Source organism: Aulostomus chinensis, chromosome 23 (genome assembly GCF_037954235.1).
Source record: "Aulostomus chinensis isolate RoL2024-O1b breed Wild chromosome 23, RoL_Achi_v1.0, whole genome shotgun sequence".
NCBI classification, from domain to species: domain Eukaryota; kingdom Metazoa; phylum Chordata; class Actinopteri; order Syngnathiformes; family Aulostomidae; genus Aulostomus; species Aulostomus chinensis.
The window spans coordinates 12,131,786-12,149,567 of NC_141342.1; the positions used below are offsets into that span (position 1 = coordinate 12,131,786).

The 17,782-nt window shown below is 43.7% G+C and overlaps 3 protein-coding genes across 6 annotated transcripts; 2 read left to right on the plus strand and 1 right to left on the minus strand.

Moving 5' to 3' along the window:
• Positions 1 to 798: 798 nt before the first annotated feature.
• Positions 799 to 3,515, minus strand: pagr1 (PAXIP1 associated glutamate-rich protein 1). 2 transcript variants are annotated; one of them, XM_086194696.1, is made up of 5 exons: positions 3,085 to 3,515; positions 2,618 to 2,794; positions 1,590 to 1,923; positions 1,405 to 1,493; positions 799 to 1,318 (listed from the first exon to the last, which is right to left on the minus strand). In XM_086194696.1, exons 2-5 carry the CDS (start codon positions 2,784 to 2,786, stop codon positions 1,083 to 1,085), a joined length of 828 nt encoding a protein of 275 aa, XP_086050822.1. In that variant the 5' UTR covers positions 2,787 to 2,794; positions 3,085 to 3,515; the 3' UTR covers positions 799 to 1,082. The 2 variants fall into 2 exon arrangements, with proteins under 2 accessions (XP_086050822.1, XP_086050821.1); XM_086194695.1 differs by having other exon boundaries at positions 2,618 to 2,816; positions 3,085 to 3,512.
• A 91-nt stretch (positions 3,516 to 3,606) lies between these two features.
• kif22 (kinesin family member 22) lies at positions 3,607 to 11,170 on the plus strand. Of its 2 annotated transcripts, none has more exons than XM_086194676.1 (13): positions 3,607 to 3,764; positions 4,071 to 4,279; positions 4,375 to 4,502; positions 4,806 to 4,957; positions 5,537 to 5,746; positions 6,173 to 6,563; positions 7,998 to 8,118; positions 8,481 to 8,601; positions 8,759 to 8,939; positions 9,643 to 9,737; positions 9,940 to 10,140; positions 10,270 to 10,329; positions 10,970 to 11,170. In XM_086194676.1, exons 2-13 carry the CDS (start codon positions 4,092 to 4,094, stop codon positions 10,997 to 10,999), a joined length of 1,878 nt encoding a protein of 625 aa, XP_086050802.1. In that variant the 5' UTR covers positions 3,607 to 3,764; positions 4,071 to 4,091; the 3' UTR covers positions 11,000 to 11,170. The 2 variants fall into 2 exon arrangements, with proteins under 2 accessions (XP_086050802.1, XP_086050803.1); XM_086194677.1 differs by having other exon boundaries at positions 3,655 to 3,809.
• Positions 11,171 to 11,294: 124 nt separating this feature from the next.
• On the plus strand, positions 11,295 to 16,181 carry prrt2 (proline-rich transmembrane protein 2). 2 transcript variants are annotated; one of them, XM_086194699.1, is made up of 5 exons: positions 11,295 to 11,672; positions 12,213 to 12,509; positions 12,629 to 12,924; positions 13,004 to 13,133; positions 13,897 to 16,181. In XM_086194699.1, exons 2-5 carry the CDS (start codon positions 12,287 to 12,289, stop codon positions 13,911 to 13,913), a joined length of 666 nt encoding a protein of 221 aa, XP_086050825.1. In that variant the 5' UTR covers positions 11,295 to 11,672; positions 12,213 to 12,286; the 3' UTR covers positions 13,914 to 16,181. The 2 variants fall into 2 exon arrangements, with proteins under 2 accessions (XP_086050825.1, XP_086050824.1); XM_086194698.1 differs by lacking the exon at positions 13,897 to 16,181 and having other exon boundaries at positions 13,004 to 13,690.
• The last annotated feature ends 1,601 nt before the right edge of the window (positions 16,182 to 17,782 follow it).

Below are 17,782 nucleotides of genomic sequence, written 5' to 3' on the forward strand. Positions count from 1 at the left end.
CATCCATTCCCCTGTTCCGTGAAGTCATTAGGTACTGCTCCTCGACAATACTAAAACATTTCAACCGTTGTACTGTATATTCCACAAAAAAATGCTCGTTATTTATTTGTAAGTAATTATTTATTTATTTATTTGGTTTGTGGTTTTTGAATGCATATTTATGCATCCATATTATACTCTGCTTCTGAGCCTTATGTGAAGGCTGTATTGTTACTCAATCTTATTGAAAATATACTTCTCTGTCCCGAATCTCTTGAGTGTTTTTGTTTTTATTCTCAGTCATTCATGTGGGATTTAATATTTTTTCCCCTTAGTTTATTTTAAATTGAGCCGCTAGAGGGAGCTAGTGGTCTTGATTTTAAATGTTTACTGCGCTGGCAGGTGAACTAATACGCTCCACGCTAATCTTAACGTGTCGTGATGTAGAAAGTTTTAATCGTCGTGATATTTGCTTTAAGATAATTTCCATAATTATGTGTTACCAGGGTTGGTCACACTGCACTGCTTCGAAACAATGTTTACCTTTTTGTCAGCACAATTCATGGTTCATACGGTCCTGAAAAGTACAGAATTTCAAGATAGTAAATTAAAAATGTTTTCAATTCTGAGTTGAAAATGTTTGCAATGTAATATTTTCTGACTTTTCTTCATAAATGCCTTCTCATTAGAATGTTTGTGGTTCAGTTAAGATGGACAGAAAAGGGGTTGATATAGTCGTTTAACGACTTGAAGGTATTTTTATCTTTAATGTGTGAACTTCTGTGTCAGCGACTTGAAGTCATGAACATTTTCCTCAAAGCTTTATTCATTGCGTCATCAGCCAAATACAATCGGCTTTTCTTTCTCCATAAGCATTCAAAACATTTTTTTTCAGGAATGTTTAATGCCAGAGGATTTGTGTTCATATTGCTGACTGATCATAACAGATCAACACTTGGGTTAAAATGTTTATTGCCATTATACAAAACACACATAGAAAACATACAAAACTTGTTACATTAAAAAAATTCAAGTTTTGAAAAAGCCTCGGAGAGTTCGTGGGCGTGTTGGCCCCGGGGAAAGTCCTGGTGTGGATTAATACTTCAGTATCGCCTCTGTCTGGGGGAGAAGATGGTGTTGGGGTTGCTGTCTCGCTCCCTCTCCTTATCTCGCTCCTTCTGGCTGTTAGGAGACAGCGCTTCCTCCAGCTTCTTCTCGCTCTTGAAGAGATCCCGTCCCGTGCGCATGATGTGCTCCTCAATTTTGCGATGGCGCTTCATGTCTGACAGTACTTTGTCCAGCCGGGCCTCCCTTTTCACCGAGGAGCGGGCTGAAGACCCTGTTAGGCAGGTAGACACTTGTTATGCAACACCATCGCACACTTTGTTTGCTCCGGACAAGAAAACACACCGTTAGAGTACACACCTAGAGTCCTGCGTCTGTTAATGAAGGCATTTTTAGGAGTGGATTGCATTTGTTCCTCATCGAAGTCAAACTCTGTTGGAGTTGGAGGCCTGAGGAGAAAAAAACAAAAAAAAAAAGGTTTCTAATATTTAGTATACACATCGAAATCCTCACAGATAAAATGAATAAGGAATTCCAATACTGACTTGCGCTCCCTCTCCTTCCTCTCTCGCTCTTCTGCTTCATCCTCCTCCTCATCTCTTTCAGGTGACGGGGTGCGTTCAGGTGTCGGTGGCCTCCTAGGAAGTGGCACAAAGTTCAATTCCAGCATCTCCCCTTTTGCAAGGAGCTCATAGAGTCTTTTGATCTCAGCAGGAGGCGGCATCCAGTTTTTGGGGTCCTCCATTTCCTCATCGCTGTACGCCAGCTCCCATTCACTGTCGATTTCCGCTGTCGGTTTTCCCTCTTCTTCGACGACTGCAGCGTCTACTGGAGGTTCCTCCGTCTGTGCCTCGCCTGCCGGGGCGTCAGCGTCTCCATCTGGATGGGCAGCAGGACGATGTTTACAGAAAGTTTAGCAAAGTGTGTTAATTACATATTAAACAGAACTCGAACACTCTGGTGATGCATTATACTGCATCTAAATTTTTAGTACCATAAGGTTTTACTCTATACATACACTGTATAACATGGTGGCCCTCCAGACAGTTTCAGAGGAGTCTCAGTCAATAGAAATAATTATGATCCTATGAAACAGAAAGAGGAACTCCAAGGCACTCATTAAGTAAAAGTTTAAAAAAGCCTTTCTTGTAGTGGCTTGGTCGCATTTAAACCTTTAAATTATTTCATTTTAATTATTTAACTTTTGCTAAATGAGAGTGCCTTGGAGTTCCTCTTGCTGTTTCATCTGAAGTTACCCATCCAAAGAGCACCTCCAACAAACAATTTCTGAGTTCAGGAAGTGCTTCTAGACAGACATTTTGTGAATCATGGTCCTATATTGACATCTACAAATACTCAATATAAGGAGGGAATTTCAAGCTTTACCTGAAAAAAAAACCTAATGTGGAGCAAGTACTGGGTCACAATGTTTGGAAAAGCCCAAACTACATCAGCACAGTTTTGCTAAGTGGACCAAATACAGATGACTTGCTGATATCATGGATCCCATTGTTGAAGTCTTTCTTTTTTAACATTTAAGCTCTAAATTGACAAGTTTACTTTGTATTGCTACCTTTTTCCTCCGTGGTTTTTGTGTCCTCCTCTGCAGGAGCTGTCATCTCAGTGTCCTGTTGCTCTGTGCTTCCATCTTCCTCTGTGTCTTCAGCTGGTTTCTCTGTGTCCTTCACAACCAGAGCCTCGATGCCTTCTCGCGGGGGGGAATCTGAAGCCTCAGCCTGCATCCTTCCTGCTGCTCGGGTTAAACAAGAGGTCTGACAAAAAGCATTTGTTCGATAGATAAGTAAAATATAGTGAATGTACAATATGGTCATTTGAGCTATGAGGTGTTTAGGGAAGCCTAGATTGATAACATGCCCATAGTGATAGGTAGCCTGAAGCTAACAGTCAACCACACTAAATATCAAACAACATTAACATTAATGAAACATAATGTTACTCAAAATTGACTGAACTAGCTTGCTAATGTTAGGCCTAGGTTAATTTCTTAACAGCAAATAAAAAGCTTTAAAGAGCCATTACCGGAAGTCGGTGTTAAGTTAAATCGGCGTTGTTGATGCTAAATGTTGTATAAAGTTATCTCCCCCGATGAAAAAAAGCACGAGAAACACTCCATGAGACTAGCAAGGGATAATAAACGGTAATACATAGACGTAAACATTACGCCATTTTGGATCAAACAACCTGTGTGACTGGCTGCGCGCGTCTGTTACATTCGCACTAACTAAACTTCATACGGAGGGTCGGTTAACGGTGTTACAGAGCGACCGACGACTGTGAACCGATTAGAGATCTACGTTAGGAACAACTTCCGGGGCTGCGCGTATGAAGCTAAAAAAAAATCAGGCGGGTTTGTAACAGTTTGCTTTATTATTCGCTTCAGTATTTTTTTTAAATATTATGCATTGTCTATTACGTTAATTGTGACCTATTGGTTTGATACAATAGTTTATATATTAATACAATACTTAGTTCTGAAAATACAACCTCGACGTTTTCTACCAACTGAAGGCAGCATAGCGCTGTGCGTAATTCGTCGCCAGCTGTAAAAGCGCAGCAGAAGAAGAAACGAGCTCTGATTGGTGGATTTCTGTTTCCGGTTGGGGAACGTCTTATTTGAAAAGTGTTCGGTTGGAAGTTTGGAGGTCCCGTTCGCCATTGTTAAAAGACGGCGTCCGCTATGTTGTCCAAAGTAGAACCCGGTGAGTAACAGAAGCTGACGTTCTGGGATTCTTCATTAAACACGGGTAAGAGATAACCAGAGTAAGATGAAACACTCAGTGGAAGAGGAATTATGCACAGAAATACAGGCTTCGTTGCTCAAGAAAACAGGGCGTTTATTTGAGCTAATTTAGCCAAAGCAATCCTGTGTATATGTTGTTTATTTTTGCAATATATTATTAAAAGAAACTTTTTCATTGGAACTAAAGCGAGCTTTTAACTACGCACTACTTGCTCTGTCGTACATTTTAATAACAAGAAAATCTTGGCTAACTTGGCTCATCCAGGCCTTTAACGTGAGCTCAGAAATGGCTCAACGTGTGGCGGTATCAGACGGTGGAAACAGGAAGACGTCCAGGGTTCGGGTCGCGGTTCGTCTACGACCTTACATGACCAAACAAGATGAGAAAGGCGAGGGACCGTGTGTGAGAGGCCTTGACTCTCAGAACCTGGAGATTATCAACTGGAGGAACGCTACAGAAACAGTAAAATACCAGTCAGTGGTCTGTTATTACCTTTGACTCAGTCCAGTTTAATATTTGTGTACCAGTAAATGTTTTAAGTGTTGTGGTTGTTTTATTTGTCCTTCAGTTTTGACGTGTTTCATGATGCACAAACAACACAACAAGAGGTTTTCCTCTCGTCCGTGAAGCCAGTCTTACCACACATACTAGCCGGACAGAATGCCAGTGTCTTTGCCTATGGGCCAACAGGAGCTGGTATGTTTCAGTTATTTATTAACTTCTACTTCATATTGGCTTGAGATGCAGTAATCTGATATATCCAGATCTTATCCTCATTTTTTAGGGTATAGACTTGACTTTTGTGTTTCTCTTGTCGAAGGCTTACACTTTGCTTTCTTACTGTTGTAAGATAAAATGTATCAAAACACTATTGGTTTTAATGAAATATTGATAAATCAAGAGCAAATAACCAAGTTAACACTTCAAAACTGCCAAGCCTACAAACACATTTTTTTTTTCCTCTTCCGCCAACTGTCACTATTCTTTTTTCATTTAAAGGCAAGACGCACACCATGCTGGGCAGCTCCGAGCAGCCAGGCGTGATCCCCAGAGCTGTCCGTGAGGTCTTCAAACTGGTCAAAGCCAAGGGTGAAGATGAGGGGTGGGACTACAGCATTGGCATGTCGTATTTAGAAATTTACAATGAGAAGGTACGATTGCTTGGCTATTGTTGAATAGCCTGTATTTTCCCACTTTCTGTCTACGTGTAAGAGAAATATGAATACATCAGGCAAACTTTATCAATATGATCAATTTATCATGAACCTATGCTGATATTAGTATTAGTAATAAAGAAAAATATCTTTTGATAGAAGTTATCTTAAATTTGTAGGATGGAATTGAGCTTTTTCCCGTAAAGAACCGGTGTAGATTGATATCAAAGTAACAACCACCACTGATAATCTTCCTCCTGTCCCTTAGAGTTTCATGGCAGTTCCCCTCTGCCCCACCTGTTTCTGAGATTTTATCACCCTCTAGTCAGATTGAATTAACATCTTGCTCACAACTTCCCTCTCATCTAAAGTTACTGTCATCTTTTTGATAAATTTGAAGCTCTTTCAACCCCAACCAGTACTGCTTTCATCGCCACACACCTAATTCTCTGGTAATATTATTGGGGAGGATTGTGCGTTTTCACGTATCTTTGTAAATGGTCTTATTTGGGGAGTTCCGATTTTTTTATTGGACAGCCATCCATTACCTTTGTCTTCTGTCTTTCTACTCCTCAGGTGTTAGATCTGCTTTCACCGGGCTCCCAGGATTTGCCCATCCGAGAGGACAAGGACAAGAACATCCTCATCCCTGGCCTCACTCACACAACTATATCTTCATTCTCTGATTTTGACCGACACTTTATCCCTGCCAGTCTCAACCGTACCACAGCCTCTACTAAACTCAACCAGCGCTCCAGCCGAAGCCACGCTATCCTCCTTATAAAGGTTTGACATGCAATCCAAAAAACTATGAGAAAGGACTCTTCATTCTGCTTTCCCTCCGATTCTGTTTGCTTCATTAAACTGTTGGTGCATAGTGAGTAGGTGACTGGTGAAACAGCATCTTAACAGGTCGTGGCCTCTGAGCAGTAGGCCAGGATTTGGTAGCTGGTGCTAAGATCAAGCCTCTCTTGCAACACTCCCGTTAGCAGCTTGGTGGCTCTCAGGGACTTTTCTGGGAGAGGTACAAACGCTGTGCTTTTCCTTCATTGCTCCTTCTCCCACGTTCTTAGAACTGAAAACCTTTTTATGATAAAGCATAAGCTTGTTGACTCTGTCCCTCAATAACTTTACATGTACTCCCTTTATGTTTCTTTCATATGTGATGTTGAATTTGCTAATTAAGAAATCGGAACCTTTTTGTCAATCTAGGTTGTGCGGACTCAGCGTGCTTTTCCCCATCGACAACAAACGGGCAAGCTGTACTTGGTAGACCTCGCTGGATCTGAGGACAACCGCCGAACAGGGAACCAGGGCATCCGCCTGAAGGAAAGTGGCGCCATCAACCTTTCTCTCTTCACTCTCAGCAAAGTGGTGGACTCTCTAAACTCCGGCACGGCGGTCCGCGTGCCTTACAGAGACAGTAAACTGACGCGGCTGCTACAGGACTCTCTGGGTGGCTCGGCGCACTCTGTGATGATCACCAATATTGCTCCGGAGTACAAATACTATTTTGATACTTTTACTGCGCTCAACTTTGCTGCCAAATCCAAACTCATAGTGAACAAGCCCTTCACCCGGGAAACTGTGGCTGGGCCTGCAGGTGAGTTGGTGGGGGGGGGGGGGGGGGGGTTGTTTTTGTTGGAACATGCTATCCTTTTTTAGTCAGAGGCAAGGGTAGAAATAAATGAGTTTGGCAGAGAGGAAAAATTGAGGTCAATAGGGGGCGCCTATGTCACATCCCAGAGATGTAAGCGGCCGACTGACTCCAGGCATGATGGATGTCAATGCACCTCTTTAGTTTGATGTGTTGTTTCATGCTTTAATGCATTCCTGCAGATCATTTAAGTACTGTTGGTCTTGCATTTCAAGGTGCCGAGCAGTTACATCTTGTAGGCCTGTGTTCTGATTTACTAGGCCCAGAATTGTGTAGAGACGGCCACACCAGCAACCTCTCACTCTCTGTATATCCGACCTTGTCAAGTCAAGGTGATGCTCATAAGTCTGTAGATATCAACTCAAGATACAGTTGCCAATGGTGAGAAGCACTAACAATTTATCACTCTAAACAATCCCATAGGTGATGTCGGTCGAGCAGCAGCAGCCGTCACCGCCTTTGTCAGAAAGCAGAGTTCCCCAAGTCCAGTTTATTTTCCTCTAAGACGAAGGGGAAGAACGATTTACTTAACAGTAGAACGCCACAAGGCTGTTGCTAAGATAATTGTATAAGATTTGCAGCGCTCCGCTACAGTCCAGTTGGTTTAGGTTAGGCTAAGTTGGCTGAATGAATTGAAACGGCTTACCAACAAGTAAACAAATGAAGACATCTAAACAAAGCAAAGCAGAGGAGAGTTGCGCTTACTTGCCCCGGAGAAAAATGACTAAAACATATTTGATGCCTGTATTAAACTTGTACTGCATTCAGACTGCAGGCAAATCTAATTTGTTTCTCAAATCAGGTCAGTTTCTTTCAACACTGTTATAAACAAGTAACGAGATCAGATTGGTTGTCCAAACAACTCGAGTACAAGACGAACTGAAGGCAGCGAAGATCTCCGGAGAAACGGGGTTGAGAGTGACTGAACAGATGTTTCAGAAGTCCCACTTGAGCATCCAGACTGAGGTGGGATTCAAGTTTGCAAAAAAAAAAAAAGTGCTTTTGTTCAGTCCAAACTGTTTAATCTCAGTCTAGATATTAAATAATCAGATGTTTCTGGCAGTCCTAACAAGCATCATAGTAAATAAAACAAGGAGGCCCATCCCTGTCCTTCATGTGTGTTTTGCTGCAGAATCGCTCTAAAATGCTTTCTGTCAGGGTCCTAAAAAGTAACATTGTTCCATCAAAGTGTGCAGCGACACATTCATGATGTTAAATGTGTCGTTCTTTTGCACGAATGCCGACACTGCAATGCAGCCTTCGACTGATGCAGTGCCATCTTCATCGCAATTGCTTCACAATTTCGAGAAGCCTACAAACACGGTTGCTCGAGTGCTCCGAATACTAAACTCTTAATTTCCCGTATGCCTTCATCTCCAGTGAAGCGGGCCAGGGAGGACCAGGAGGCGGGGGGGTCTGGCAACGAGCCACAGAAGAAGAGACAGAAGGAGGACAAGAAAGCCGAGCCGGGTGGTTCCTCACCCTCGGCTCATTTGCACAGGTTAAAGACCTCACACAGACTTAGTAGCTGGCTGACTAATCAGTCAGGAAGCAAGTGCACTGGTATATCCTCAGAGCTACCATAATGGCTCATTCATACAGTGAGAACCCTAACGGGATCGTGGCCTTAAAGTAGCGGGGCAATATTTTACATCTTGTGAAGGAAGAGAGCATCTCTGCATTGCTCCCATTTACACTGCAGCCTGCTGGGATGTCGGAGCTCTGCTTCCCTGCCATCTGTCGGCAGGTGTACAACTCTTACAATATTCATTCGGCCCCTTTGGTTAATGTCTAAGACCCCCACTGCTCTTTTGTCGACACTTGTGCGTTCTGTTTGATATTTTCTCTCTTTGTGTTTTTCAGTCTCTCAGAACCATCAGTGATGGACAGACTAGTAGCTCTGGAGAAGCTGATGATGAGCTGCCAAGACAAAGACCGACTCGGTATGCTAAAAGATGTGGCCCAGTCTCGCAAGGAGATCCAGGTAAGATGGCAGACTTTGAGTTGGTTCCTTCATGTCCTGATTTAGGCAGAAAAGACCTTGCAGCCATAAAGTAGGTCTACATGTGCACAACTGATGGAGTCTTTGGTTGTTTACGCCGCGATAGCTGACCTTGCCGTTTTTTGTTTTCCCTCTCCAGGAGCTGAAAGAGAGGCAGAGGGAGTTTGAGAGCAAGGCCATGCTATTCAGTCAGATGGCTGGAGAAAAGTCCAGCACTAATCCAGAGCCCAGCTTCAAGAACAACACGGCTCCTCTGCAAAGAAAGCAGTTGACTTCCACTAAAGCCAATAAGCAGCAGGCTGTGGTCCAACCTCTTCAAGGTCAGTTGAGAAATGCATAAAGAACCCATCAGATCACCAGTATATCAACTCGGCTTCAGAAATTCAGCTTCAACACCAAATAAGTGCCGTGGGGTGATGAATTGACATCTAATTTAAAATGTTCACACCACATTGTGTGTGTGTAGATGGAGCAGAGGCTGCCGCGGCTAAACGGTCTTTGAATAATTCTCTTACCCTGTCAGGAAAGACCTTGGCATTTTGTTCAATTTGTCAGAATTGCTGCACAAGAGCAGTTAGTCACTTCTTGTCATGTTGAATTTCTGGAGTGTTTGGATGAGCTGCAATGTGATACAAACCCAAGTGTGTGTGGTCACCGTGCACCTTGACGCCGGTGATCTGAGGCACTGGCGTGTTCTGCCACTGACCCGCCTGAACGAACTGCGGTAGTACAGCCAGAATCAAGTGGCTGGCGCTTCATCCTCTGTACTGAGCTAAATTAACAGCCCAACTTGTTACGCAACGTCACTCTTGCGTACAGTGATGCAGCTTAAAAAGGCCAGTGGATCAACTGACTAGACGTGAGTCGCGGCAGCTCTATTGATGTCATGTGTCATCTGTTTCTGGGGGGGGGGGGGGGGTGACCCTGGTCTCTCAGCCCTGTGGGAATCTTTGCCTTGTTAACTGCTGCTGTTCTGTGGAACTGGACTTGTAACATGACTTCTCTTTGTTTGCTCCTGCTCAGTGTCCCAGCTCCAGCCTCTTCAGCAGGTTGCAGTTGTCAGGAAGCAATCTGTCTGTGTCAAGAGGAAAGGGGGGAAGCTTTCAGAGCAAGTCGAGGTCAGCATCAGAGCCTCCACTGCGCTGTGCTTAGCAGGACGCATCAGCAGAATCACAAACATCAGGCAGTTAGACACGGGGCATCAGCTCCCGTTTGGTGTTTTACAGAAACCTCAAGCTCACAGATGAATTAAGTCAAGCAGTTATCAGAATAACTGTTTACTTGCATTTCAGTCGAATTTATGTACTTCTACTCTCTCAGCCTCCAGATGGTAAGGAAAACATGATGCATCATGACTGGGAGTCCCAGTTGGACATGTCAGTTCTGGAGCAGTCCAGGAAGAAAATCCTGCAGATCCTCAATACTGGCTCCCTGAAAGAGCTGAAGGGCCTGCAGCAGATTGGAGACAAGAAGGCCAAGCTGATCCTGGGCTGGAGGGAGATCCACGGAGACTTCACCAAGGTTGCTAGAGATCATGCTCAAACTTTGGGCTGCAGTTCCTGGCCTCAATAATTCAGCATTATGCTACTTGTACTTGATAGAAGGAAGAAAAAAAAATACCCGTACTGACTGTATGTACAACTTCTGCAGGTGGAAGATCTAATTCAAGTTGAGGGGATGTCAGAAAAGAGATTTAGCTCCTTCATGAAGGTAAGCTGGCCCTCTGAAAAATGCTGTTTCTCATGTGAGCTGCAGCACTGATGAGTGTCCCTCCATTCTCTGTTGGACTCAAGTGCTATTTACCAACTGTTGTCGCAGCAAATGTGAGGGGGGGGGCACAGTGACCGGTTCATGTGACAACTTGACAATCATCAGGCAGGCGCACGCAGTGTGTAGTTTTTCACAAGCGGACACACTGGAACATATTTTGATCAGAAGCTGGAATTTTTCTGCTCGTGACTCGCCGCTGAATGCAGGAGTAGTGGCCTTCAGCCGAGTGAAAGTGGGGATCTCCCAGGAGGTCATTCTGGGCTTTTCCTCCGTCGAAATTAAAAATTGACTAGACCTTTTTTCACTGCGTCCCCCAGTAGTGGAATGACATATTGAGCGAGATCAGGGTTTTTAGAAGTCTTTATTCTGGATTTGCCTTATCTTTTGTTATGCTTTATTATTTTAACTGTTCTTTACCCCCCCCCCCCCATGCATGATGGAGTTAAATTAACGACTACTAAACACCCACATGTTCAACAAATGTTTGTCACTGGTATTCTCACGGCTGAAGTCTTGCTTCTGCTCATGAATAGACGGACTGGCCCCCGCGATTCTCAGTTATTGTGTCCTCTCTTTGCAGGCCAACATCCTGAGTGCCATGGGGAAGTGACTTCTTCTGTGAATCCACGAAGAACTGTCTAAACTGTACATAATTTCTCTCAGAAGTTTTATTTCTAATTTTTATGGGCTTTTTTTAATGATGTTTTTGTAGTTACAAGTGCTATCCAGCAGATGACGCACTGCTTCGTCTTTTTTTATTAAAGCGTTATCATGTCAGTGAGCGTTTGCGTGTTCATTTCATGATAATAAATACATCTGATGGGTTACTTTCATACACGGTCTTGAATGTCACCTACCGTGGATGGTTGAGACCATGAATCTGCTCGGATGGGGGTCGCAGATATGTGGAGGTGAAGGGAGAACCACCTCCACCCTCCCCTCCTCCTCCCCTCCCTGACATACTGGATCAGCGAATAGGCTTTCAGGAGCTGCTCTAGTGATGAGGATGCTGGGCTTGATTGCTCCTCTTCTTCCAGCGCCTCCTGGTTTGTGTGTATGTGTGTGAAAAGTGAAATCGAGCGCGCACGCACACACACACCTACTGGCATCCAGGAGACTCCCCGGCACCGCTCGCCTGCCTGCAATTTGCATGCACACCAGCACGTTCTCGGATGAAGGAGACACGTTTCTCCGCATCTGGTGTCGAGTTTTTCCGCCTGAGAATTAACGTTACCACGATGTCAAATCCACGGATGCTCCGGCTTCGTTGAGATAAAAAAAAGGTCAGTTGAATAATTTATGAGCATGCTGAATCGCTAATTATTTAAGGTTTCGTTTGATTTGAAAAGAACGGGGAGTTTTGTTTGTTAGGTTTTCCTTTTTGATTTATTTATATATATATATTTTTTGGCTTATTGCTACTGAGCTGCTGAGGAGAAGCTAATTAATGAGCTGCTTCCCGAGTCTTCCTCTGTTTCCGCTACTGGTTTGTCCTCTTTTGTCCTGAGGCCAATAACTGGCCACCATATGTCCGTCGGGGCTTGTGTACACACACGATGAAACACTGGTATGTACACACCTGCACGGAGACTATGGCTGCTGCTGCTGCTTCTAAACAACCTGCTTTTGTACTCCGTGTCTTTGTGACCTGTTTTTTTTTTTTGTTATCTGAGAAGGCTCCTGCCTCTTTAATATGATCCATGTGAGTGTGAGAGAGATTTGTTTGCCTTCAACACATTATTCATCATTACAAATCAGCCTTATGCTGAGAATAGTTTAAAATCACGCCGCGGGTATTAATAGAGATACATTCTGGCCCTCAGGTGTTCATCCAAAGGCAGCACAGACACACACACACGATTGGACCACACAAAGAGGTTTCGTCTGGCCTGTCAACATGGCTGTGAACATGATGCCCACACCAGCCGTTTGGCCTGGAGAAGAGCAACCATCCCTGCTGGATCAGGAGGATTCAGAGTTGAGCCAAACCTCCATTACTGTGCCATGTCTGCCAGTCAGAGAAGAGCTCCTCGCTGGCAGCAGCCCGTCCGCCACACGGCCCTCCCGCAGCAAATCTAAAGGAGAGCTGGTCATAGTCATCAATGAGAAACTGAAGAACGGTAAGCTGGACCTTGAGGGGGTGGGGGTGGGCGTGGGCGTGAGGGGGTCACTGCTGCTTAGTCAGCCCTGTCGAGGAATGTCAAGTCTTCCAGTGTTTTAAACATTTGCCCTCGTCCAGGCAACGGGATCCACTCGGCATCTGCAGACAACACCTCCCCCGTCATCTCCTCTCCCCCAAGGAGACAACACTCCATCTCTTACCCGCATCACGGCAAGACCAGGAAGGGCAGTCGGGCAGGTTCTATCGGCTACACCGCCTTCTCACCCAGGCCGTCGCTTTCCCGCCACTCCAGCATCGCCACCAACCCACCATTGGACCGGACCAAGGTGAAAGACTACCTCCTTCTGTCAGTTTTGGCCTGTTTCTGCCCAGTATGGCCCATCAACATCGTGGGATTTGTCTACTCCATCATGGTGCGTACGCGCTCGTCTGTTTTGTACTTTTACTGCATGTCCCACACAGAACTAACACGGCTTCCATCTTCTTCTACAGTCCAAGAACAGTCTTGAACAGGGAAACCTGGACGGCGCCGTACGTCTGGGACGTGTGGCCAAGATGCTGTCCATGGTGTCACTAGTAGGAGGGACGGTCATTATCATCGCCTGCATTGTCAACCTGGCCAGTGAGTGTCCCAAATCCGACCTATAACCCCTCCCCCTTTCCCCTCCCCCTGTGTAGTTGTGCACAGCTGATTTCTAAAGATTTATTCCTTCTGAGTCCCCCCTCCCTAAAAACAAAAAAAAAAAAAACACAACCTGCTGCTGCGACTGCTGATTCCATTACAATCTCCCCGACTGTAATCATTGATATTATTAATATTATTACCATCTATGTTTGCTCAAGCGCCTGCACGAGGAACTGTGTCAACGCTGCGCTAAGATCAGAACACATTAGTCACATTTTCATTCTGACATATTTCTCCATTTGCATGAATGTCCTCCAGCTGTAAACCAACTGCATGCCGGAGTGTGTATATGTGTAGTCTTGTTTGCTTGTATGAAATGTGGAGTGTTTCTGTCCTTGTACCAGTTGTAATATATACATATATATATATTGTACGTCGGTATTTGTTGACATGCTCACAAGACTAATATCTGTACGTTTATTGCACCAAATAAAGGGATTCTGATAACAGATTATTCCAGTGAGTTTTAAATGGCGTGTGTTACCGTAAATATAACCAGTCATCAAGCAGCCTGTCAGCTCTCATAAAGCAAAGAGAGACGTCTTGATTAATGAAATGACCAGAAGAGCGTTTGTGTTCACGTCTTTTGAGTTTAAAGGCTCTTGGACTCTACCCTTGTTTTGTTTTTTTTTCATTAATACATAAGTGTTTTCTGATTTTCATCCTTTTCAACTAATACGCTTCCCTTTTCTGTTTTTAGTAAATGTGAAAACCTGAGTTTTCATCCAAGGATGAAACTGGATAAGTCAACTGACCGCCTGGCCCGCACCTGCACCACCGTCTTTACTGCCTAGTCATTACCTGGATGTGTGACAAATGCAGCCGATACCCTGTCATGTCTGTAATCTATTTGAATCCCTTTTGCAAAACGGAGGAAAGTCCAATATGCAAACGCTGCTACTCAGAGTCGGGGGTTGAAGGGGATGGGGGCGGGGTTAAGTGGAGAAGGGAGCAGTCGAACTCATTCTGGTCAACAAGTCTCGTAAAAAGAATCTGCAGATGTGACGAGGTGGACTAGAAAACCGAGCGGAGCTGGATACACGGCAAAGAATCCAAGCTTCAGCCCCCCAACAAAATGTCTGCCTTCCTTCACTGCACCCACAATAGGATGCTTGCCCTCAAGTCCCCTCGGATACACTGGAGACGTGCTGGGATGTGTGATTTGCAGACAGATTCACCAACCCCCCCCCACCCCCCCGCCCCCCCGCCCCATCACAGAAACCTTCACTCGCGCGACCTTGCTCGAGACTCTTGTGTGTTTCTCATGATTCCTGCCGTACGTCTTGTTAGAGAGCAGCGAGCACGCTGGTGGTAAAAAGAGGCTTACCAAGGACTAGCTTTGGCTGCTAAAATGGAAGGGATTATGGAAAGTCTTACATGGAAGTCACACTGATCACTGCGAGGGGGAAATATGTGCCAAAAAAAGATTTTAGAAGGGGAAAGTTACCCGCTTTTGTAAAGTCCCAACCCTTGAATTGTTGCTGAGCAGAACATCAAAAGTGTTTATACGGTCTTGCAACTTTACATCCGTTCAACCACTGTGAGTCAGAGGGGAAAGTACACGTGCACAGAAAAAGAAATGTAGCAAGATACTTAAAAAAACACACACACATTTATTCCAGTGAAGGTTATTATCATCAAATTATCTTTTGATAACGTTTGTAACAACCATTTTTAAATCATAGCGTGATGATGTGGATGTGCTGTGCCACAGTTGACAGATGGTGGTTCAGTTTTATGCATATTGAATTCACTATTTGGTTAACAAATAGCTTGTGACTGCAGCCTATCGGAACAGTCACAAGGTAGCGTTTACCTCCGAACCAGCCAGGTTCCTTTAAAAGTCGGCTGTTTCCTAACCTGCGCGTGTCAGCGAGGACTAGTTTCATACAGCAGGATAAATATTTCTTTGTAAAAACCCTTGCTTCAGACACGATTAATGGCTGCCAGATACGAATACAAGTGTGCCAGCTTTAAAAGAACATGCTAACTTTTTGGGAAATATGCTGAAACCACCCTCCTCAGAGCAGTACAAGAGGTTGGATCCTGTTCTCCTTTATGTATGGGCAGTGGCTAGCTAAGTGCTAGTTAGCTTAGCACAACGAATGGTAGTGGGTGAGAAGTATTAGCGTCAAATACACTTTACTCCAACACTGTCTCTGCCCGCATTAATGTTGTACGGGTTGAGCACAACATTTGATATATGATTAGATGCAATTACAGAATGAAACACGGTCGGAACTACTTTCGTGACTGGGTGTAGTGATTTCACGCAACATCCCAAAACAGTTCAACATCTACTATTACGATGGCTGACTCTGAAAGAGAGGATTAAACCAAGAGCCTGAATCCTACCTATTTGATGACTCTGCAATGGTATGCTAACCTGCCCATTCACTATCATTTGTTCTGCTAAGCTAACTAGCTGTCAGCTGGTCTCTGTGGGTCTCTAATACACACAGAGGAGAGAAGGGAATCTATCTACTTTTCTGGCACCGGGGAGGATGACAGATATGTTTGTTTCCCCAAAAGTTATGGTGTCACTTTAATTTATTCCTGATTATATTCTCTGTGTAACCTGAACTAACCTCTACTCTTTGCCTGTGATTCTCACTGTGACCTGAAACAAATTTGTTTCTCCAACTCTTCTTATTTACTGTACCTGGATTTTAAAAGATGTCATCTTCTGTAAAGACTGATATGGCATTTTTTTTTTGTCTCTGTTGCGTGTAAATTTAATTGTAATCAACAGTTGATGTATTCTGCTGATATAAATCTACATATAGTGGTAATCCTCTAGTTCATATGAGTTAGCGTAGCCATGATGGGCACAGACAGTCGTCGTATCACCACCAGGCTACTATAATCTTCGTGGTTACTGGCATGCTGTGGAGTTTTACTCATGTATGATGACGATAGGAGTTGAAATGATAAGCTGGCACTTTGATTATTATTCATAATAAAGACACGATGCATGCGATGTGATTTCCGGTGTTGTTTTTAAAGAGACATAAGCGCAGCAGCAGCAGCAGCAGAGATTAAAGTGATTTCTGTTTATGTGAGTGTCAAAAGTGAAAGGTATCCAGAGAGCTTAGTCACTGAGGAGAGATTGTGTTTTGCAATTAAGCAGATGAAAGCAACAAAAAAAAAAAGGAGGGGGGGGGGGTATTAATGTAATTCTCTGTGCTGTGATAGTGTGTAAACTGCAGGGATGGAACACGCCCGCTGTGGTCATGCAGGGAGGCAGCAAAATGAAGCGGGGGGGGGGGGGGTGAGCGAGCCAATAAATACCCTGGATGAGGCTGTAATAAGAACTAGAGCCTCAGATGACTTCAGAGACATCAAAGTGGAACTATCCCTCATTATTTTCTCTAGGGCTTTTAACACCTAAAGAAGGTTCCGCCATTGTTTTCTCAAAGGTATCAGTCAGAACATTTACTCGCCAAGATATTTCTGGAAGGAACGAGCGCATCCTTGCATTCATGAGGCAGCAGGGACGCAAAACCGCTGTATTGTTAATGCGAGTATGTTATTTTATGCTGTGAGCTTCACCGCTACATCCTCACGGGAGCTGCAACATTGTTCACTACATACAAACTGACTGTTAAAAGTCGTTCATGGAAAAATAAAGATTGTCACATTTGGCCCAAAGGTGACCCGCATCAGAGCCAGAAGTGCCAAACACAGCCCAGATGTGGCCCAGATGAGGCCCAGATGTGACCGCTATAGCAGCCATCCAAAAATGATGGTTTGCTCCGGAGCTGAGCTAAATCGTATTCTTACAAATTGGCCTCGTGATGAAAATTTCCATATCATCAATATTAAACCTCTGTATATGGAAAGAAAAGAAAATGAATAAAAGCTTGAATTCTGACATCGAACTCAGAATTCAAGTATTTATTGATTTTCTTTGAAAGTTTATACGTCAATTTTCATATCAATGCAATATTTATTTGCATTCTTTGTACTTCAACACAAAAAAACTGTATTCCTCCATGTGCTGGCATCGTTATCATCGCTCATGTTACGCGTTAGTATTTGGAGCATCACGAGGAATTTTGTATTTTTTGACATTTTCAAATCAAATTCTTATCTAAATGGTTTATTTAATCGGTCGCATTTAGAACTTAATGATGGTCTGCAGATACGAACTGTCATCAAAAAGATCATTATTTCCACGTCGCCATTACCATCAGTCCATCGGACCACACGTCAATATTGTGAAACAGTTTTAAATCCACTTTTAGTTGACGCGATCGTAAATCTTTTTATTTCTATTTTTGAGTGATTAACTAGATATTTACATCGTATTTTTCAATCCTATGTGGTTAATTAAGAAAATGCAATGCGTAACCATTGATAATTAATACATGGAAATTATTTAAATGATCCATGTGTACTCGAGGGAAATAATGGCAATAAATTCAATGAAAAAGTGACTGCTTTGTAGCTGATGAACACGGGACAAAACCCCCCCACACAGCCTCGATCCACATGCATGTCAAATCCTTGTTGGGAGGAACTTTCCTCGGTCACAGAAGGAAACTGAGTGCATTAGCAGAAATTCAAAGGCACCCTCAACATCT

Bases quoted from the DNA above. Each gene is read 5' to 3' on its own strand.
- pagr1 (XM_086194696.1), bottom strand. From the start codon at position 2,786: ATGCAGGCTGAGGCTTCAGATTCCCCCCCGCGAGAAGGCATCGAGGCT. The intron at 1,924-2,617 runs GTAGCAATACAA...CTGCCCATCCAG, and splicing joins AAAAACCACGGAGGAAAAAG to ATGGAGACGCTGACGCCCCG. The intron at 1,319-1,404 runs GTGTGTACTCTA...CCTGCCTAACAG, and splicing joins TAACAGACGCAGGACTCTAG to GGTCTTCAGCCCGCTCCTCG.
- kif22 (XM_086194676.1), top strand. From the start codon at position 4,092: ATGGCTCAACGTGTGGCGGTATCAGACGGTGGAAACAGGAAGACGTCC. The intron at 4,958-5,536 runs GTACGATTGCTT...TCTACTCCTCAG, and splicing joins TAGAAATTTACAATGAGAAG to GTGTTAGATCTGCTTTCACC. The intron at 8,119-8,480 runs GTTAAAGACCTC...TGTGTTTTTCAG, and splicing joins CCCTCGGCTCATTTGCACAG to TCTCTCAGAACCATCAGTGA.
- prrt2 (XM_086194698.1), top strand. From the start codon at position 12,287: ATGGCTGTGAACATGATGCCCACACCAGCCGTTTGGCCTGGAGAAGAG. The intron at 12,510-12,628 runs GTAAGCTGGACC...GCCCTCGTCCAG, and splicing joins CAATGAGAAACTGAAGAACG to GCAACGGGATCCACTCGGCA. The intron at 12,925-13,003 runs GTGCGTACGCGC...CTTCTTCTACAG, and splicing joins GATTTGTCTACTCCATCATG to TCCAAGAACAGTCTTGAACA.